This window comes from Myodes glareolus, chromosome 3 (genome assembly GCF_982192425.1).
Source record: "Myodes glareolus chromosome 3, mMyoGla1.1, whole genome shotgun sequence".
NCBI classification, from domain to species: domain Eukaryota; kingdom Metazoa; phylum Chordata; class Mammalia; order Rodentia; family Cricetidae; genus Myodes; species Myodes glareolus.
In genome coordinates this window covers 95,386,235-95,408,843 of record NC_142028.1, presented here as the reverse complement: position 1 = coordinate 95,408,843, position 22,609 = coordinate 95,386,235, and the positions used below count along the sequence as shown (strand labels likewise).

General features: G+C 39.8%; 1 protein-coding gene across 4 annotated transcripts in view; it reads right to left on the bottom strand.

Moving 5' to 3' along the window:
• Nucleotides 1-8,805: 8,805 nt before the first annotated feature.
• Nucleotides 8,806-22,609, bottom strand: part of LOC125412617 (cytochrome P450 2J3-like) — a 53,350-nt gene continuing 39,546 nt past the window's right edge. For all 4 annotated transcript variants that reach the window (XM_087904834.1, XM_087904835.1, XM_087904832.1 and 1 more), the window contains 3 exons: nucleotides 19,733-19,920; nucleotides 17,902-18,040; nucleotides 8,806-9,261 (listed from right to left, as the gene is read on the bottom strand). In XM_087904834.1, coding sequence (XP_087760960.1) covers nucleotides 9,083-9,261; nucleotides 17,902-18,040; nucleotides 19,733-19,920 — 506 coding nt within the window. In that variant the 3' untranslated portion in view covers nucleotides 8,806-9,082. The remainder of the gene's footprint in view (nucleotides 9,262-17,901; nucleotides 18,041-19,732; nucleotides 19,921-22,609) is intronic.

Here is a 22,609-nt window from a genome sequence, read left to right as displayed (position 1 = left end):
AAAGCGTTTTCTATGTCCATCCATTTGCCTGCAAAATTCAAGATGTCATTGTTTTTTACCGCTGAGTAAAACTCTAATGTGTATATTTTCCACACCTTTTTTAACCATTCTTCTATTGAGGGGCACCTAGGCTGTTTCCATGTTCTGGCTATTACAATTGTGCTGCTATGAACATAGTTGAACAAATGCTTTTGCAGTATGTTAGGGAATCTCTAGGGTATATTCCCAAGAGTGGAATTGCTGGGTCCTGAGGGAGGTTGACTCCCAGTTTCCTGAGAAACCGCCACACTGATTTCCACAGTGGCTGCACAAGTTTGCATTCCCACCAACAATGGATGAGTGTTCCCCTCATTCCACATCCTCTCCAGCATAGGCTATCATTGGTGTTTTTGAGTTTGGCTATTCTGACAGGTGTAAGATGATATCTCAAAGTTGTTTTGATTTGCATTTCCCTGATCGCTAAGGAGGTTGAGCATGACCTTAAGTGCTTTTTAGCCATTCGAAGTTCATCTGTTGTGAATTCTCTGTTCAGTTCAGTACCCCATTTTTTAATTGGGTTAATTAGAGTTTTAGTGTCTAGTTTCTTGAGTTCTTTGTATATTTTGGAGATCAGACCTTTATCTGTTGAAGGGTTTGTTAAGATCTTTTCCCAGTCAGAAGTTAGCCTTTTTGTCTTACTGACAGTGTCCTTTGCTTTACAGAAGCTTCTCAGTTTCAGTAGGTCCCATTTATTTATTGTTTCTCTTATTGTCTGCGCTCCTGGGGTTCTCCTGTGCCTATATCTTGTAGAATACTTCCCACTTTCTCTTCTATCGGGTTCAAAGTGGTCGGATTAATGTTGATGTCTTTTATCCATTTGGACCTGAGTTTTTTGCATGGTGATAGATATGGATCTATTTTCATTCTTCTACAGGTTGACATCCAGTTATGCCAGCACCATTTGTTAAAGATGCTATCTTTCTTCCATTGTATAGCTTTAGCTCCCTTGTCAAAAATCAGGTGTTCATAAGTTTGTGGGTTAATACCCGGGTCTTCTATTCGATTCCATAGGTCGACTTCTCTGTTGTTATGCCAATACCAAGCTGTTTTCAATACTGTTGCTCTGTAATAGAGTTTGAAGTCAGGGATGGTAATGCCTCCAGAGGTTCCTTTATTGTATAAGATTGTTTTGGCTATCCTGGGTTTTTTGTTTTGCCATATAAACTTGATTATTGTTCTCTCAAGGTCTGTGAAGAAGTTTGATGTGATTTTGATGGGAATTGCATTGAATCTATAGATTGCTTTTGGTAGAATTGCCATTTTTACTATGTTGATTCTCCCAATCCAAGAGCAGGGAACGTCTTTCCATTTTCTGGTATCCTCCTCAATTTCTTTCTTCAAAGACTTAAAGTTCTTGTCAAATAGGTCTTTCACTTCCTTGGTTAGAGTTACCCCAAGATATTTTATGCTATTTGTGGCTATCATGAAAGGTGATATTTCTCTGATTTCCCTCTCTGCTTCTTTATCCTTTGTGTATAGGAGGGCAACCGATTTTTTGGAGTTGATCTTGTATCCTGCCACATTACTAAAGGTGTTTATCAACTGTAGGAGTTCTTTGGTAGAGTTTTTGGGGTCGCTGATGTACACTATCATATCGTCTGCAAATAACGAAAGTTTAACTTCATCTTTTCCAATTCGAATCCCCTTGATCCCCTTTTGTTGTCTTATTGCTATTGCTAGAACTTCAAGCACTATATTGAAGAGGAATGGTGAGAGTGGACAGCCTTGTCGTGTTCCTGATTTTAGTGGAAAGGCTTTGAGTTTCTCTCCATTCAATTTGATGTTAGCTGACAGCTTGCTGTATATTGCGTTTATTATATTTAGGTATGATCCTTGTATCCCCAGTCTCTCTAACACCTTTATCATAAATGGGTGTTGAATTTTGTTAAATGCTTTTTCAGCATCCAATGCAATGATCATATGGTTTTTATCTTTCAGTTTATTTATATGATGGATTACATTGATAGATTTGCATATGTTGAACCAACCCTGCATCTCTGGGATGAAGCCCACTTGATCATAATGGATAATTTTTCTAATGTATTCTTGGATTCGGTTTGCCAGTATTTTATTGAGTATTTTTGCGTCAATGTTCATGAGTGATATTGGTCTGTAATTCTCTTTCCTGGTTGTGTCTTTGTGTGGTTTTGGTATCAGGGTAACTGTAGCTTCATAAAAAGAGTTTGGCAGTGATTCTTCTGTTTCTATATTGTGAAATACATTAAGGATTATAGGTATTAGCTCTTCCTGGAAGTTCCGGTAGAATTCTGCATTGAAACCATCTGGTCCTGGGCTTTTTTTGGTAGGGAGATCTTTGATAACAGCTTCTAATTCCTTACGACTGACAGGTCTATTTAGATTGTTCACCTGGTCTTGATTTAACTTTGGTATATGGTACGTATCTAAAAAAATGTCCATTTCTTTTACATTTTTCCACTTTGTGGCCTATAAATTTTCGTAGTAAGATCTAATGATTCTCTGAATTTCCTCTGCGTCTGTGGTTATGTCCCCCTTTTCATTTCTGATCCTACTAATTTACATGTTCTCTCTCTGACGTTTGATTAATTTGGATAGGGGTTTGTCGATCTTGTTGATTTTCTCCAAGAACCAGCTTTTTGATTCATTGATTCTTTGGATTGTTTTCTGTCTTTCTATTTTGTTGATTTCAGCCCTCAGTTTGATTATTTCCAGTCTTCTATACCTCATGGGTGAATCAGCTTCTTTTTTTTTTCGAGAGCTTTCAAGTGTGCTGTTAAGTCTCCAATGTGTGCTTTCTCCGTTTTCTTTAATTGGGCACTTAGTACTATGAACTTTCCTCTTAGCACTGCTTTCATAGTGTCCCATAGGTTTGAGTATGTTGTGTCTTTATTTTCATTAAATTCAAGGAAGACTTTAATTTCTTTCTTTCTTTCTTCCTTGACCCAGGGGTGATTTAGTAGTTGACTGTTCAACTTCCATGAATTTGTTGGCTTCTTGGGGGTACCACTGTTCTTGAATTCTAACTTTAATCCATGGTGTTCTGACAAGACACAGGTGGTTACTAATTTTTTTTGTATCTGTGGAAGTTTGCTTTGTTACCCAGTATGTGGTCAATTTTCGAGAAGGTTCCATGACCTGCAGAGAATAAGGTATATTCTTTCCTATTTGGGTGGAATGTTCTATAGATGTCTGTTAAGTCCATTTGATTCAATACCTCCAATAATTCTCTTAATTCTCTGTTAGGTTTCTGTCTGATTGACCTGTCCATTGGTGAGAGAGGAGTGTTGAAGTCTCCTACTATTAGTGTGTATGATTTGATGACCGCCTTGAGTTCTAGAAGAGTTTCTTTTACATAAGTAGGAGGCTTTATATTAGGGGCGTAGATATTCAGGATTGAGACTTCCTCCTGATGAATTGTTCCTGTTATGAGTATAAAATGTCCATCTCCATCTCTTCTGATTGATTTTAGTTTGAAGTTAATTTTGTTGGAGATTAGAATGGCCACATCTGCTTGTTTCTTAGGTCCGTTTGCTTGAAAAACCTTTTCCCAACCCTTTACTCTGAGTAAATGTCTGTCTTTGTGATTGAGGTGTGTTTCTTGTAAACAGCAGAATGTTGGATCCTGTTTTCGTATCCGGTCTCTTAGTCTGTGCCTTTTTATAGGTGAATTGAGTCCATTAATATTAAGTGATATTAATGACCAGTGGTTGTTGACTCCGGATATTATTATTTTTTGTTTGTTTGATTAATAGAGTTTGTATGTGTCCCTTCTTTGAGTTAAGCTCGTGAAGGGTCGCTAGATGTCTGAGTTATTGTAAGCAGTGTTGGCAATGTTGGATTCCTTGGGTTGCGATTTTCCTTCTATTACTTTCTGTAAGGCTGGGTTTGTGGCTGCGAATTGTTTAAATTTGTTCTTATCCTGGAATATTTTGTTTTCTCCATTGATAGTGAATGATAGCTTGGCTGGGTATATTAGTCTGGGCTTGCATCCATGGTCTCTTAGTTTCTGCAGTACCTCTATCCAGGATCTTCTGGCTTTCATGGTTTCCATAGAGAAGTCCGGTGTAAGTCTGATAGGTTTACCTTTATAAGTTACTTGCCCTTTTTCCTTTGCAGCTCTTAATATTCATTCTTTAATCTGTATGTTTTGTGTTTTGATTATTATATGGCGAGGGGATGTTTTTTTTTGATCAAGCCTATTCGGTGTTCTGTATACTTCTTGAACCTTCATAGGAATATCATTCTTTAGATTGGGAAAGTTTTCTTCTATAATTTTGTTGAATATATTTTCTGGTCCTTTGATCTGCAGTTCTTCTCCTTCTTCAATCCCTATTATTCTTAGATTTGGTTTTTTTATTGTGTCCCAGATTTCTTGAATGTTTTGTGATGAGAATTTGTTGGATTTGCTGTTTTCTTTGATCAGAGCATTTATTTTCTCTATGGTATCTTCAAACTCTGAGATTCGTTCTTCCATCTCTTGTATCCTATTGGTTATGCTTGATTCTGTAGTCTCTGTTCGTTTACCTAGATTTTCCATATCTAGCCGGCCCTCGTTTTATGTTTTCTTCATTGCCTCCATTTCAGTTTTCAATTCTTGAACTGTTTCCATTACCTGTTTGATTGTTTTTTCTTGGTTTCCCAGTATATCATTCATGGATTTACTCATTCCTTCGATGTTTTTTTTTTATATTTTTCATCCATTTCTTTACTCATTTCTTCAATCTTTTTGTTATACTTCTCATCCAGTTCTTTAAGGGAGTTATTCATATCCTGTTTAAGGGACTCTATTGCTTTCATAATGGCATTTTTTCCCGCTTCTTCTGGATTAAGAGGTTCAAGTCCTTCTATTGTAGGGTCATTGGGTTCTGGTGTTTTTATGTTGCTTTTTAGATTGTTGGAGGAGTTCTTGCCTTGGCGTCTGCCCATCTCTTCCTTCAAATGCTCTCTACTGGATCTTCTAGTACCAGGTCAGGTTCCCTTGTTGGGCAGGGAATTCACTGACAGAAGGCCTACCTTTCCTCAGGCAGTCTATTGAAACACAGGCACTCCCTACTACCAGGTTGCACTCACAACCCAGGCCCAGCGAGCAAGGGAGTTGCTCTGGGGAGATCTTGTCGCCCCAGTGGGAAGGGGAGAAGAGAGGAAGGTGTACCTGGATAAAGGCTGGGACGGGATTCGGGAGAGCTCCGCAGGGAGGAGTCGTCTCTGCCTGGTGACCAGATTGTCAAGGGGGGTGGGGAAAGGCTGAATTCCTCCTAGTGGAAGCCCTCTGGCCAGGAGAAAACTCACCCCTCCTCCAATGGAAGTCTGCTAGAAGTTCACTCTCTCTTGCTGGCCAGGAATGTGATTGAGCTGAGACAGGACTTGCCTGTCCTCAGGCAGGCTCTCAAAGCACCGGAACTGCCCCTGCCGGACTGAGCCCACAGTCCAGGCCCAGCGTGCAAGGGAGCAGCTCTGGGGAGATCTCGTGTCTCCAGAGGGGAGGGGAGGAAGAGAGGAAGGTGTACCTGGATAAAGGCTGGGAAGGGATTCGGGAGAGCTCCGCAGGGAGGAGTCGCCTCTGCCTGGTGACCAGATTGTCAAGGGGGGTGGGGAAAGGCTGAATTCCTCCTAGCGGAAGCCCTCTGGCCAGAAGAAAACTCACCCCTCCTCCAATGGAAGTCTGCTAGAAGTTCACTCTCTCTTGCTGGCCAGGAATGTGATTGAGCTGAGACAGGGCTTGCCTGTCCTCAGGCAGGCTCTCAAAGCACCGGAACTGCCCCTGCCGGACTGGGCCCACAGTCCAGGTCCAGCGAGCAAGGGAGCAGCTCTGTGGAGATCTTGTGTCTCCAGAGGGGAGGGGAGGAAGAGAGCCATCATGTTAAGTTTTAAGGAGAAGACAAGAAGTCCTCACTACTAAACAGACCTGGACAAGGTTTAATAAAGATATTATACTATATTTTCCTGAGAAAATGTAGACAAAGACATTACATAATTTTTTATCATGAGATCTAGATGTATACTAAAGGTATTACATTATTTTTTCCTGAGAAGATGTAGGCATCTCAGACAGGACAGCAAAGAATAAACAAAGGATTGCTTTACCGATGCCCAAATTGTCAAATCAGTGTGTTTATTGGGTTTTAAACGTTGTAAGGTCAAGAGTATGTAACAGCTGGCACTCACAATCAAGGAGGAACAAAATGATAGAAGTTGCTTTTATCCAGGTCTAACCCAAGATCATCTCTGACTAGTGTGGGGCTGAGGACCGACTTTTGAAAGTCTAAACCCATAGTCAGCCTTTCTGCAAGTAGAGGCACACAATCTGAAACCTTAATGAGTGAGTGTCTTCCCTGATATTTTTTATTAGAGGGCACTGTTTTTCCCCAAGTCTGAGATTAGTCTAGATTCCAGTGCAAAAAAACAGCATGCATTTCCATTTTAAGTTTTGGGTCAAGCTGATACAGTCTAGGGGTGTCTTCCTTCCTGTCTCTGTGACTAAGGGAAGATATATTGGAACATTTTCCAAATCTCCTTCTATAATAGACCCGCAAAAATGAAGATAGAGGGTTTTGCCACACTTTGGCTTGGATCGCTTGCATTTGCACATACTTGGCTCCCTAGCTAAACTTTAATCTCCCCACCGGACTCTGAGGATGACTCAGGGAAACTTCTGGATCTTTTTGTCCATCTTTCCAATATGGTCACATTGAGTAAATACCCTTTTTTATGTTTTGCACGTTTTATTTAATACATTTTATTGGCTTCTATAGGTAGGGTGCTCAGACCTGACATGGAGCACAGGTTGTGACCACAAGTTCAATAACATATTGTCTTCCACTCCAGAGAAACCATTGAAGACTTTCCGTCATCCATCCTCCCCTCATGAACAATGGAAAGAAGGCTTTTGGACTAATCCCTCTTATTGATGGAGAACTGAATTCCTTTTTGTTTTTAGACCTCCCTCAGTAGTGAAAAAGACTTTAATATACTGTAACCTGATAAACCTTCTTAAATTTTGTGTGGATAATTTTAGCCTATCTTTTCAGTAACAATCATCCAAAAAAGGAAAAAAAAGCCTCTGGAGTAAATATTGATCCTCATGTATCAAGGAAGTCAGTCAACTTCTAATGATGACATGAGTCTGGGAGGAAACTGGGTCCCTCGTGGGTTATGCTTTCGATAATTCCTGTAAATGTCAGGAGGGAACTTTTCATCTCAAATTCATGTGTAGAGTAGGGTAGGCACAGAGTAGGTGCATGGATCTTGTTACCAGGTGAGAGTCATCCATGTGCTTTGCCACGTCTCCTGAATGCCAAGATTAGGAGCACATAGAGAATTAAAGCTCCATGTTGGAAGAAGTCTGTAAAGTCTGAGAGTAATGGATACAGTACTGTTTCCAGAAGATACTGCACTGTTTTTGGTTGTTTAACAAAGGTCTGAGATGCTTTGAGCATACCATGATAAGATTGTTGTTGGATAATCAGTGGTAATCAGAGCATAGAGAGGGGAATTCCACATCATAAGACCTTCTATTTTCATGCACAGTTCATAGGTTGACCCTTCAGGCATGAATGAACTCAAGGAGACAAAGGTTGGCTCCCAGAAAAAGACTTTTCAACTTCTTTGTTACAGAGTTACCAGATAAGTTGCCTCAAACCTGTGATATCCTAAACCTATGCCTTGTACAACCCACCCATCCATATCCAGGTAGACATATGCTCTTCTTTATTTTAAGACTTTAAGGCCTTGCCTTATTTAAATGTTCACTGTAGCATGGTTGGTCTATGGCACCTTGTATGAGGGTGGTAGTGAGAAGATTCACTTTTGAGACAACATTGAACACTAGAGTTCAGGTGGAAGAAAAGAGAATAGAGTAACTCCAGTGTTCAAACGTAAATGAGGAATGATGGTTATATATTATGTTCACAAAATGTTTGTGTAATTGTTGAATGAGAAAGAGACTTATTCTTTATAACAGCCAATGGACTTAGAAAAAGGAAGTGATAATTTATGGGTGGAAATTTCCACCATGAGTCACAGTGAATGTCGTCCCAAAGGTTTTGCATGAAACTTGATCTTGAGTTTCACTGATTTCCTGGGTCATGCTGAGGCCCCCAACATTTTTATATCTATCATATGTAGTGTGTTGTGATTAGGTCGTGTTCTGATCTGATACTTCATACCTTGTAAAACAATAATTTTGTTGTCATTTTTGTTGCCTAGAAAGACTTCATTTCACAAGGAGGTTTCACTCAAAACGGATCCAGAATAAACCAATTATTATTTACTTTAAGGGAGCCCTGAAATTTGTACCCAGATCAACAACATCAATGGCCAACACAGAGAGAGAACTCCTAAAAATCCCAACGGTCTCAGATTGGCTCAAGTATCTGAAGATAGAAAATATTTACTACTTTCCATTCAAACTTGCTTGTAGGGTTTGCTTCTTGGTAACTATGTATTACCTGGTGCTGGGTCAGAGGTCAAGATCCATCTATTATATATAAGTCATAGAAATTGCCTCTATCCTGCTTATCTCGTTTGTGTGTCTAGTGAGCCATCCCTTTTCACCTGACTTCAAAGAGGACCACTTAGAGGTAGGGCAAGATAAGGTAGCTATAGACCTTCCAAACAGGAGAGTCTTTAAGTCCTATTTGTGTGTGGCTTCCCCAGATGCCCAGTTCTAACTCTTATGCTCTCTTGTTACTAATTCCAAATGTCCATTTCAACAGTCCAGAAATACTTCCATGTCTACAACAGGAGGAAGGAAGAAACTTGAAGGCACACACACCCTTGTGGTGTGAATTATGACTTAAAGAGCATTTTAATAAATTATTTCATTTTATATATAATTAAAAAATAGAAATAGTCATTATTCCTTCAGAAACCTTTATGAACTCATAAGTACCATAACCCCAACATCAATTTGGGGGTCCAACAGTCTAGGAATTTAATTTAGTTTCCTTACTCCAGCTCTTCCCCTCTTTTCTCAGTTGCTTCAGCCTATCTCCTCTGGTGTGTGGAGTGAGTTTGAGGTGCATTTCGCCCCTTCTTCTTTTCTTTACACTTTCCTTCTCCAGCATCACAATCTGGGGACAGCACAGAGGCGGTGACTGACTGGGGACAGCGTGAGGCCCATTCTGAACTTCAGGCTCAGCTTCTCATTGACTGGGGGCTTGAAGGTAAAGTTTTGCATAAGAGCAGTGAAGAAAATGAACAGCTCAGACCTGGCCAATTGTTCTCCTAGGCAGGTTCTCTTTCCTGTGAGACAAAAAGAGAAGTCAGCTGGCTTTGGTGCACCTAAGGACCGGTGTTCCCAGAAATCTACTGTAAATACCGAGCTGACCTTGGGCTTTGTGTCCAGCTTATTCTGTCTAACACCTTCCTGATTTGCCCACTAGAGCCCCATTCAAGGTGGTATTTCCTGACCTTGGCCCAACTATATGTACCAGACTTCTGCTTTAGCTTCCTCAGCCCAGGAAATGTCTATTTTCTCAGGTGTCCTGGTCCCTTGCATTGAATAATTTGTTGACGGTAAGTCCTGAGTTGGTGGCATTCTCAAAACTCTGTAAGCCATTGCTTTAGGTCACCTCACATCACACACATGTCACATGGTGTATATATCTAGGTGTGTGTATGGATATATACATTTCTGTCTACTTATCTACAATCTGCATCTCTCTTGAATATCTGACTTCACATGCCTAATCTCTGTGGATGATCTTTGATGATCCAAGACAACCCTCGCATACCAAAAAAATTCTCAGAACAGCATTCCGACAAAACTACAATTATTATTTGGACATGTTTTCCACTGCTCTCATGGGGTTTCTAACAAGGACATCATCACAGAAGTGATAACATATGACACTCTCTGCAGGAGAATGTATAAGAAACTGCGTTGGTTTTTATTGACATTAATAATTCAGAAATTTCTGATGGTCACCTGGTTCCACTGTTACCTGCCTAATACAGGTTGTTGAGGAACTCAAACAAAAGCAGAATTCAAAAGTTGCATAGCAAACATAAATGTGTTATGATGATGTCTTTATCTTATGCAACATCTGTGTTTTTTGCCAACATGTCTCATTCATCTGTGTTCTCCACATGCTCCTCCTGTTGCCTGCCATGAATATCATGGCCAACTGCTCATTAAATCCTCAAGACTCTCCTGTAAGAATCCACATACCATGACATGCAAACTTCAGACTCAGGGTTACTAACCTGACCTGTCTGCACTTCCCTATGTGACTATGATGAAACCACTCCTTGTCAAGAAGCTAAGCCTTCCTCATGTGGCAGTTTTGTGAAACAGTCTCTTTTTTTTCCATCTGTAAATGACTGGGCAGGTGTGAATTAGTTGTTCATCATGGTGCATGTGATTTAAAGCTTGGCATATGTGATGGATAATCTTGATTACTGTGATGGTTGATTGAGAATGTCCCACATAGACCCATGCATTCGAAAGCTTAGTCACCAGGGAAGGAAACTCTTTTGGGAAGAATTAGGAGGTGTGCTCTTGATGGAGGAGGTGTGTCACTGGAAGTGGGCCTTTAGCTACATCAGTCCAATCTCTCTCTCTCTCTCTCTCTCTCTCTCTCTCTCTCTCTCTCTCTCTCTCTCTCTCTCTTCCTGCAGATCAGGATGTAAAGCTCTCAGATACTCCCCCAAGGCCATGCCTGTGTGCTTTTTGCCATGCTGAACATGGACTAATTCTCTAAAACTGTAAGTAAGCTTGTAATTAAGTGCTTTCTTTTGTAAGAGTTGCCTTGCTCTGTAGATTAGCTCATGGAATATCATGAACTCTACACCAGCAGCTGTGGAGCCTACATGGGACCCAAACAAGGTCCTCCGCATGTGGCATACAGTTGTGTAGCTTGGTCTATTTGAGGGTATCCTGGCAGTCAGACCAGGATCTATCCCTGGTACACAAGCCAGCCTCTTGGATCCTATTCACTATGGAGGGATGTCTTGCTCCGCCTTGATGCAGTGGGATGTGGCTTGGTCCTGCCTCAACTTAATGTGCCAGGCTTTTTGACTGTCCATGGGAGCCTTACCCTTAGGGAAGAGTGGATGAAGGGTGGTACTGGGGGAGGTGATGTGGGGAGGAAGAGGTGGAAGGGGTGGGAGGGAGAACTGTGGTTGGAATGTAACATGAATGATAACCAAATAAATAAATACGTGTTGCCTTGATCATGGTGTGTCTTCACAGCAATAGAACAGTAGTAAAGTCATTGACCATTTTGAATGAGAGATGCCTAGAAAATCCAAGTTTGTCTGTCCTTTCAGAGATGCCTAACATGAGGGTTATTGAAGTGAGAAGAAAGACCTGTCCTGAGCAGGGCTGACAGCATCCAGTTGGTCTGCCTTTGATGCTTGGTAAGTCTGACTCTATCTGAGCCCCTGTGACCGTCTTGCTGTATCTGCTCATGACCTTCACACTCCAGCTCTCTCCAGATCCGCAGGAGAGTTTCAGGTAAATCCTTCTTATCTTTAGACTTTCAGGTTTTTTAGACTTGGAAGCCACAAGGTAACGTATTTCTCTTCCTCTCCAAGTTGCCAAGGGCCATTTTGTTATCCTGTACCTGTCACTGTGTAAATATAGCTAGTAATATTAATATACAGTTGGCAGAGTCTTTCCATGTTGATATTAGAGCTCATGATACTGAAAAAAGATCTTCTTCCATTTTTTCTTTTACCGTTCTCTCTCAATCCTTATTTATCTCTACTAATGGTCTGTAAACTATGGGAAGTTCTACCCTTGAGTACATCATTCTGGGTGTTATAATAATGCACACTGTGTAAGCCATGGGAACATACCAGTAAGCCTAACCCCTACATGGCCTGTGCATCAATTTCTGTCTCCAGGTTTCTGCCTTGAGTTCCTACCTTGTTTTCCTTCAGTGGAGGACTGTGATAAGAATCCCAAAAAAAAAATAATCCCTTTCCTCCACAAGTTACTTTCAGTTATGATTTTTATCACTGCAGTAGACAACAGACTAAGACAGGGGATTTCAATGACTGAAAAAGATTGGAATTTTGGAACAATTGGTAGCGGAAAACCTACTCCTTTACAGTCACCACCCCAACCTGGGGAGGTTCATAAGCTGAAGCCTTCACTAACAGGTCTCGCATAGTGTCAGCGAAGCATATATCTCTTCAAAGATATACTGTTCGTGCTAATATCTGCCCTTTCCCTGGAGATGACGGTTAAGCAGCTGGAAAATGTGAATAGTATGACAGCATTCATCTAGGTCATGTAAATTGAATGTATGGAGTTTAGCTTTTGTTCATTTGTTGGCAAGGACTTCATCAGCAAGTTTGGTTCCCACCCACGGCACTATTGGGAAGTGGTAGATAGTTAAGTAGGTGTCTGCCTAAGGTAGGCCATCTGAGCCATGCCCTGAAGGGATATTTGAAATTTGGTTGCTTCCTTTCCTTGCTTCCTGGCCACCATGAGGCAGTCACTTTCTCCAGACACACACTTCCAAAAGATGCTCTGTCACAGCTTGGGTGCAAGTCAATTGGCCACCGACTGAGACCTTTGAAACTGTGAGTCAAACCAAGCTTCCTCTTAAGAAGTTGTTCATCTTAGATATTGCTTCAGTGAGAGCAGACTGACAGTCTGAGCTAAAGGCTCCTGATACACTTTCCCTTTCACCAAAAAAAAAGAAAAACCCAAACAAAAAAATGACCTATTAAGTGAAAAAAGAGGGTTGACCTTGAGTATCACAAGTGGACTTCATTAACCCTGCCTTTATGTTCTATGACACCCCTTCTAAATTACTAATTTAATAGTATAAACTTGTAAATACTATATTAATATTACTTATATCAATATAATTATATAAATTGACATTAATTATATTAATGAATAAAAGATATCTATTAATCTGTTGACTCTAACATAGGAGAGCATAAATCAGGAGAATATGGGAATGTATGAATTAATTTTCTATCATTTGTTATAACAGTAATAATTGTACAATTGATTATGTTTTCCAAAAGAAGAGAATCTAATATCTACAGGGGTGTTGTCTTTGATTTCTAGAGATTCTGAAGAAAAGCAGTTACATGCCAAAAATAGGTTTGTGGTAGACAATCCAGACTGTTGTTTTGTCAACCCAGAGGGTGTTTCAGATCTGCCTCTTCTGGTCCTTAGATGGCATCTCCAGGTTACTGAATTTCATTCACCTCTATCAGAAACATTGAAAGCAAAACATTTGGCTTTCTTCTTTCCTTAGATTCTTGTTATTTTTAGTGGGACCTCACAGCTATTCCAAAGACTGTAGGACTTTTACCACTCTTCTAAATGGGGCTTGTCTATTGGTTTTAGAGTTCACTAGAGTCATGTGGCAACAGTCCTAGCGCATCGTGCCAATTTCATGTGCTTCAATTCTGTTTCTTGGGATCTTAAGCAACACCCAGGTTAATGTGTATGGCAGGTTAAGAAAGATTAGCTAAGTCACTGATCTGACCTAGGAAACTTCTGAGGACAATATGCTTCTTTTTTATTTATTTTTATTGTTATTTATTGAGCTCTACATTTTTCTCTGCTTCCCTCCCTGCCTCTCCCCTCTCCCCTTCAATCATCCCCCAAGGTCCCCATGCTTCCAATTTACTCAAGAGATGTCGTCTTTTTATTCTTTCTATTTCCCATGTAGATTATATCTTTGTAAGTCTCTCTTAGTGTCTGCATTGTTGTCTAAGTTCTCTGGGATTGTGAGATTAGGCTGTCTTTCTTTGCCTTATGTTTAAAAACAACCTATGAGTAAATACATGTGATAATTGTTTCTCTGTGTCTGGGTTACCTCACTCAAAATAATGCTTTTTTGCCTCCATCCATTTTCCTGCAAAATTCAAGCTGTTGTTATTTTTCTTCTATGTAGTACTCCATTGTGTAAATTACCACATTTTTCTTATCCATTCTTCTATCAAGGGAAATTTAGGTTGTTTTCAGGTTCTGGTTGTGACAAACAAAGCTGCTATGAACATAGTTGAGTACATGTCCTTGTGGCATGATTGGGCATCCTTTGGATATATACCCAAAAGTGGTATTATTGGGTCTTTCTTGAGGAAAGTTGTTTTTCTTTTTTTTTTTTTAGAAATCGCCACACTTACATCCAAAGGGGTTGTACCAGCTTGCATTCCCACCAGCAATGCAGAAGTGTTCCCTTTTCCCCACAATCTCTGCAGCATAAGTTGTCATCAGTGTTTTTGATCTTGGCCATTCTGACAGGTGTAAGATGGAATCTCAGAGTTTGATTTGCATTTCTCTGATGACTAAGGATGTTAAACATTTTCTTAAGTGTCTTTCAGCCATCTTAGATTCCTCTGTTGAGAGTTCTCTGTTTAGGTCTGTACTCAATTTCCTTTTTATTGTATTATATGATCTTTTGTTGTCCAATTTCTTGAGTTCTTTGTATATTTTGTAGATCAGACCTCTGTCTGATGTGGGGTTAGTGAAGATGTTTTTCCATTCTGTAGGCTGTCATTTTGTGTTTGATGATGATATGATAGTTTACATAAGTGATCCCAAAAATTCTACCCAGGAACTCCTACAACTCATAAACACTTTCAGCAATGTAGCATGATGCAAGATTAACTCAAAAAATCAGTAGCCCTCCTGTACACAGATGATAAAAGGGCTGGGGAAGAAATCAGAGAATCAACACTCTTCACAATAGCCACAAATAGCATAAAATATCTCAGAGTAACTCTAACCAAACAGGTGGAAAACTTGTATGGCAAGAACTTTAAATCCTTGAAGAAAGAAACTGAAGAAGACACCGGAAAGCAGAAAGACCTCTTATGCTCTTGGGTAGGCAGAACTAATATAGCAAAAATGGCAACCTTACCGAAAACAATCTACAGATTCAATTCAATGCCCATCAAAATCCCAGCAAAAGTCTTCAAAGACTTTGAAAGAATGCTTCTCAACTTCATTTGAAAAAGCAAAAACCAAGGATAGCCAACATAATCCTGTGTAATAAGAGAACTTCTGGAGGCATCACAATCCCTAATTTCAAACACTACTTCAGAGCTACAGTACTGAAAACAGCCTCGTATTGGCATAAAAACAGACAGGAGGACCATTGGAACCAAATAGAAGACCCAGACATTAATCCACACATCTTTGAACACCTGATCTTTGATATCAAAGATCAAAGAAAAAAAAATATCAAATGGAAAAAAGAAAGCATATTTAACAAGTGATGCTGGTGTAAGTGGTGATCAGCATGTAGAAAAATGAAAATAAACCTATATCTATCTCCATACACAAACTCAAGTCCAAATGGATCAAAGACCTCAACATAAAGCCAGCCACACTGAACCTTATAGAAGAGTGTAAAAGGAGCAGGCGGCCATTTCCCACTGCCTGCCCGGCCAGCTTTACTGGAAATAATTACAAGGAAACTGTATTCATTTAAACACTGCTTGGCCAATTAGTTTCAGCCTCTTATTGGCTAACTCTCACATTTTGATTATTCCATTTCTAATAATCTATGTAGCACCATGAGGTGGTGGCTTACCGGGAGGATTCTAACCTGCCGCTGTCTCGGAGAGGAGAGTCATGGCGACTGCCTTCTGCTTTCTTTCTCCCACAATTCTGTTCTGTCTACTCCACCCACCTAAGGGCTGGCCTATCAAAAAGGCCAAAGCAGTTTCTTTATTAACCAATGAAAGTAACACAGAAAGTTAACCCTCCTCCATCAGAAGAGAAAATGGGAAGTACACTTGAATGCATTGGCACAGGGAACCACTTCCTAAATAGAACCCCAGCAGCACAGACACAGAGAGAAACAATTAATAAAGGGAACCTCCTGAATCTTTAAATCTTCTATAAAGCAAAGATAATGTTTTTTATTCGTAATATAGTTTTGGATGTTTGTTTTACAGCAAGATTCTCACTAATACATAGGCCATGAACTCAGGGAATCCTAAAGTAGAAGGGCCTATAACTGGGAGGTCAGTTACCATGAGTATGTGATAGGGAAAGAACTAAAATAGGAGTGACAACTTAAACCTGACCTCTTCTGCCAGTTCCTTGTGCACAGGTTAAATAAGAAAAAGCTCTCCTCTTCATTGAAGTTTGCTTATCTGATTAAATAGACGCTAATGTCCTTTTCCTATTGGATTACTAACAACCATGCTACCTTGGTGATTGTCTGTGATAATTTGTCTGCTAATGAACTCTCTAATAAGTAAAACAATTTTTAATACCAGAGTACCAGTGAGTCTCTGTGTGTTTCTGTTTTTATTTCACAGCTGCTGTGGACTAGAGAATATTTTTGTTGTTGTTGTTGTGTTGGTTTTTGATTTTGAGACAGGGTTTCTCTGTAGCTTTGGAGGCTGTCCTAGAACTAGCTCTTTTAGACAAGGGTAGCCTCAAACTCACAGAGATCTGCCTGTTTCTGCCTCCCAAGTGCTGGGATTAAAGGCGTGTGCCACCAACATTTTAAACTGAATATAAACTGACATATGGGGGAAAGATTTTGCAATCTGAAGAGAATGCATATATGCAGCCTTCATTTGGCCTAGTGGATCATCTCCCTATGAAATTGTGGGGATCGACCAACATTCCTTTCACTTTAGTCCTACGAATCAGCACATAACGCACTTACATAGACTGTATAAAGAGTTTTTTTCCAGGCTTTCAGGATCTGATTTAATAACTAAGAATAAGCAGAATATATAAAACACATACTTGAGATGTAGAGCCATAATTCATATCTTTGTAATGTTTGGTGATCAGGAAGACAGGACAGATTTCCGCTATTTTGTCAGCTTCCCTACTACAGCAAAATGTGAAGGTCAACAAAGCTGACCTAGAAGCACAGGGAAAAGGAAAGAGAACAAGCTGGACACCATCAGTGAAGTTCACAATTCCGTAGTGTGACTTCGGTGAGGCATTTATCACCTTCTGCAGACAATGTTAGGAAAACAATAGGTTCCATGTAAGGAAACCTGGTGGACACTGAGCTCTAGGAGGATCACATTCGTCTAGGTTTGCATCCTTTTCTCTGCAGGGCTCAAGGATTCCAGCTTGAAGGCTGCAGTGGGATGCATGCTCCAAGGGGCAGCTCTGTTTCATCTTCCCCACTACTTTCATGATCTTAGGTGTGTGTTGGAAAAAGTACTATATACTTGGTACATATTTTTGGAACTAAGAAACTGCAGAATTATTTGAAAATGCATGTGCAATGCATAGAAACCAACAACTGTAATGTACTAGGGCATTTTGTTGTAGATTCAACAACTGTAAGGCTACAATATTCATTCATAATTGGCTGGGTAGAAAACACAAGAGAGGATCATCACTACATCCTTTCCCTGATCATCATGTTGAACAACATAAATATATCTAACTAGAATTTTAAAGTATGCTTAATATCTTAAAAGACTAAAGATTTACTTGTTTAAGGAGTTCTTCTTTTGGGTAGAACCTAATCCATTTATGTAAATGACAGTTAAAATTGTTTGATATTTTCATTGTCGTGAGTAGGTAGCCACCCTCCATGCCTCCTCCTCTTCTCATTACAAGTCTGATATATTAACCTTTGAGAGCCTATCACTTAAAAATAATATGGATATTAAACTTTGAAAAGACATCATATATTAGGTTTCTTTGTGAAGAGAAAGTAGGGTTTGGGTCTCTAGTGCTATGGAAAACCAACCAAGGGAAGTCAAAATTTCAGTCAGAGGCAAAAGTGAGTTTGAGTGACAGGAGTGGCCAGAAGCTGTGCTGTCTGAGAACACTGGCCTGCAAGCAACAGCACCTTACAGCTGATCTGAGTGTGACTTATGGAGATATTCAAATGACAGTGGAGGTCTCTTGGGAGAAGAAAAAGGAAGGAATGAGGTAGGATTCTGACCTGTTTCCTCCCCATTATCACTCACCCATTGAGAAAGGCAGAAAGGATTCTCTCTTCTCAAATTCTCCATTCTCCAAAAAATGCTCTGGGTTGAAGGTTTCTGGGGTAACCCACTCTTTGGGATCCATGTGCAGAGCAGTCAAATTGGTCAGGACCATGTTCCCCTAAATAAGACAGCAAACAGTCAAGGCTTGATACATGGAAGAGACCCAGACAAGGGATGGGATTCCCAAGCTCCCATTACTTTTCACACTGACAGTTCCATGAAAAATTCTGTCTTTAGTCCATATTCATGATGGGTTTTGTGTCCTTCGGCTGTTCCAGGCCTATCAGTCTGCTCTTTATTATAGAATACAGAACCGTGGGAACAGGTCAGCATGTGCCTAGGGAGACAGCATGTACCATTCATGGAAGGATAACTGGACATGGTCTGAACAATCATCAACCTCGCTCCTTCCTACAGGGACATGTAAAGAGGTAATCTGTCTCTGGGGTTAAATGAATGAATTGTATCTGTGTTTACAGATTAGACTGTTCTTGATCCAGCTCTGAAAACTTTTCAGGGGAACAATACTTTCTGAGGCACTAAGACAAAATGTTACAGATCCACAGAGGCCTTCTCTGGCAGACATTCTTGATTCCGGATCCTGGCAATTAATAATTGTCTAGGCGATTACAAAAGATTACCACTGAGACCAGCCAGCCATGAGGCCATTTCTAGAGATCATTAACTAATGGCAGGGACTTTCCCTGACTATGTGTCACTATCCCCCATGCTCAAGTATTGTGTGGAATAAACGGGGTAGGGGTTAGCTTCTTGCAGGTTTTTTTTTTCTTTTCCTGACTCTCATCATGAGGACTGATCTGCTGAGTCACTTCCTTGTTGTCATGCTCAACTGAAACTTTGGGCATTTATTTTGTCACTGCCAAGAAGTGTCTGACCTTTGTTCATTAAACAGTGAGCAGAAAGAACATAAAGGATTGTGCCTTGAATAGAAGGAGTGTAATATAGTCAGGAACGCAAGAGGGATCCATGGAGAAAAGTATAAGAGAGATATTTTAATGACTAAGGTAGCAAGTCCTGGGCAGTGCAAATAACCTAAGTAGTCCTGGATCTAAACTCTTCTGAGGTTGGATATTGTAGTGGAGAGATCTAGGTAATCTTAATTCCCAGAGTCTCAACTGTCTAGTGTTCAGAGTAGGGACCAAATCGCTATGGAAAGGGGATAATAAGCACCCTCAGCACATGTATGTTTGGCAAACATCTGTTCTTATCTCTTCCTTTCTTATAGTTAATGCTTCTTTTTTTGACTGGTCAACAATGGGAGAGTATGCAAAAGCTGAAAAACACCTGTGAGCACAGATGTGCCAAAGAATTACCACATTCTTGTGAGGTCACATTAGCGTTGGAGTATGTTAGGATAGCCTTCAGCTACTAAAGCCAACTTTATGTTATTTGCTAAAATCTAAGTAGATTCCATCAAGAAACCTTCCTTTCTCTGCTCTCTATGCACACAAACAGCATTTAGACACATTAGAGGGATGCTTCTTCTTCTTCTCTTCTTCTTCTTCTTCTTCTTCTTCTTCTTCTTCTTCTTCTTCTTCTTCTTCTTCTTCTCCTTCTCCTTCTCCTTCTCCTTCTCCTTCTCCTTCTCCTTCTCCTTCTCCACCTTCTCCTTCTCCTTCTCCTCCTTCTCCTTCTCCTCCTTCTCCTTCTCCTTCTTCTTCTTCTTTTCTTTTTAAAGGAACAATATCTGTTTCTGTTTAATTGTTTTTTGGGTGCAGAAATACATGTTTATGTTTTAGATAATGCGAAGGATGGACAGGAGCATTGGAAAACAGGAGTGTAAAGTTACCTTACACAGATGAAAACCAGCCAGTGTGCTATCAGCTGTCACTTCCCTGGGAACATTTAAGGGGATGATGTTGCCCATTCTCTGCACCTCATGGATGACAGCATTGGTGTAGGGCATGGACTCTTGGTCAGCTGTGCTTGGCTGCCTCCCATGGCCAATCACTCTGTCAATCTCAGTGTGTACTTTTTCTGGAAAACAAAACAAAACAAAACAACAACAACAACAAAAAACAGGGTGTGAGTGTGGTGGGGGGGCTCTGCTGTTTTCAAAGATTAATGCTTTCTTCTGAAGGCAGAGAATTTGTCTCTAAGCTTTATCTCCTGACATTTCACCTAGTGTTTTGTCTACAAAGAGACACCATGTTCCCCAACTTCTCAAAGGACTGAGTTCAAAAACTGTCAACTCTAACTTTCCTTGTTCTTACAACATAGCCATAGCTTTCCAGTGACCTGGAACTGATTAGCTGTTATCATCATGGCTAAGATCACAACAATATCCCTGCACGCAGGTTTCTTCAAATTGTTTTCTTTTACCTAGTGGTTTGTAAAAAATAAAAGCTTAATTTTCAGAACTGGATAGTCTGGAAACCTACAATTAAGGCATCAGGACATTTGCTGTCTAAAAAGGATGAAGTTTCTGTCTCATAGACTCCAAAGCTTTGCTGGATTCTAGTATCATAAAGAGGAGGGAATCTCTTTGGTTCCCATTTTAAAAGTAAAGTTAGAAAATATTGTATGATTTTTATTTGTGTGTGCTTGCACATGTTTCCAAGTGCAAGAGTGAAGTCCATAGCACAGCTTATAGGAGTCGGTTCTCTTCTCTGCTCTCTGCATGCTGGGGATTAAACTCAGATAGTCAGGCTTGCAGAGAGTACTTTTAGCAGATGAACCATCTCTCTGGCCTGTCTGGTATCTCTTTTAAAGGCACTAATGCAGTTTACAAGGATTGACACCTCCTCTTACCACTCCACAAGTAATTAAGCTTCAAGAAAAACTTTATAATTGATACAAGCTTTCACAACGGAGTATCTGTAGACTGTGTTTTCTTAAGGAAATGTATCAGAGTGGAAGGTACCCTGCAAGCTATTATGACCTTTGTTGCTGCTGTAGCTACACACATTCTTCAAGGTTCAGTTTCCTTATCTGTCTATTAAGAATAAACAGGCCTTAGTTTAAGAATGTTTTGATAATTACTTGAAATTATATTAACATAAGAAATAATTGAACCTGCTAGCTGTCCTCATATAGTTTCCTATTTCTGTAGTAATAGTGATTGCACTGATATCCAGCTCAAAACTTAATTTCCTGGATTCCTTTTGGAATAAATGTGAAAATGTGAGTATGTTCAGGCCAGGAAAATGCAAATAGACATGATATTTTACTTGGGAACAAGCTCTGTACAGAGAGCTCTCCTCTTCCTTCTGTTCCTTTCCTGAGAATACAAAGGTGGTCCTCATGGGAGCCACTTAGAGAGTGTTGTTCTTTACTCCAGTTCAGCTCAGTAACACGTTAAAAGGAATTTGTAATGGAATAACATGCCTGTTCCAGGTTCTAGCATAGACTTTTCTTCTGTAAGACATACAAATGTCTATCTCTGCAGTACCATCTGTAAATACTTCATTCAGCATATGCATAAAACAAAATTTTCATAGCAGGCAGCTTTTGTTTTTCAGATATGATCTTCCCTTGTAGCCAAATAACCCCAACCCTGTACTACTCCTGACTCAGACACTAAAACATTATGAGTAATTTTGTGTTCCATCAGCCTCAAACCTTCATAACAACTTTTAGGTGTGTAAACCAATAACTATTAAGTATGTTCTCTTCATATTGCTGTAGATGTAATTGCTGAGGGATTTTCTTCTGACACTGAAACTAAATGTCTGTCAAATACACTCAGGCTCCCATCCCCAATTCAACATTTTGTTTCTAAGAAATTTACTATTATAGATAACTCATTTATATTGCATACAATAATTTGTGAAATTTTGCAATTAGTTATTTAACTTAGCACTGTGTCCAGAAACCTCATCTATGCTAGAGTAGTTATCAAAACTTCTTTTCCTCATGACAAAATTGCCTCTCTAGCTCATTTGTGTCAAGCTTTATCTATTCATGGTCCATCAATTCTCTGATTAGTTTTATCTCTTGACTACTATTTAGACTTAAATGAAAATATGTGTAACAACTTTCATGTAAGTCTATTGTTATTCAGAAGCCTCTGCTGCAGAAATCAAAGGATATGAGATTTCACTCTGTATGTTTTAAATATGTTTTATTATCATTAGTTATTAAAGAAGCTGCTTTGACCTGTGGCAGGGCAGAATAAAAGTAGGCAGGGAAACTAACCTGAATACAGAGAGAAAGAAGGCAGGGTAAGGGAGACACCTTGTAGCTGTTAAAGGAGAAAGATGCTGGAACCTCATGGTACATCACAGCCTCATGGTGATATATAGATTAATAGAAATGTGTTAATTTGAGATGTAGGAACTAGCTAGAAATATGCCTGACCCGTTAGTCAAATGTTGTTGTAATTACTATAGTCTCTGTGTAATTATTCAGATCTAGGTGCCAGAAAATGAAAGAACAGTCTCTGCTTACAGATGGTGCCCATTGTTTGGCATAAATTCACATAAGATCTTAAATAGTTTTTTAAAAAAGATGGTTTCTAGACCCACAAAAATGGGAGCCAAGCACAGCCTCTTAGTAGCCACATATTTTTTTCAGATAGACTCTGTCCACTGGCTGCAAACAGAGTTGAGCCTTCTTTAAGAGAAGGCTTCTTGGTTCCTGCTGGCATCAGGAATGGCTCTGGCTCTTTGACATGGTCCCTTCACAGAACATTTCAATGGGGGTTGTGAACAGCATTTTACAAATT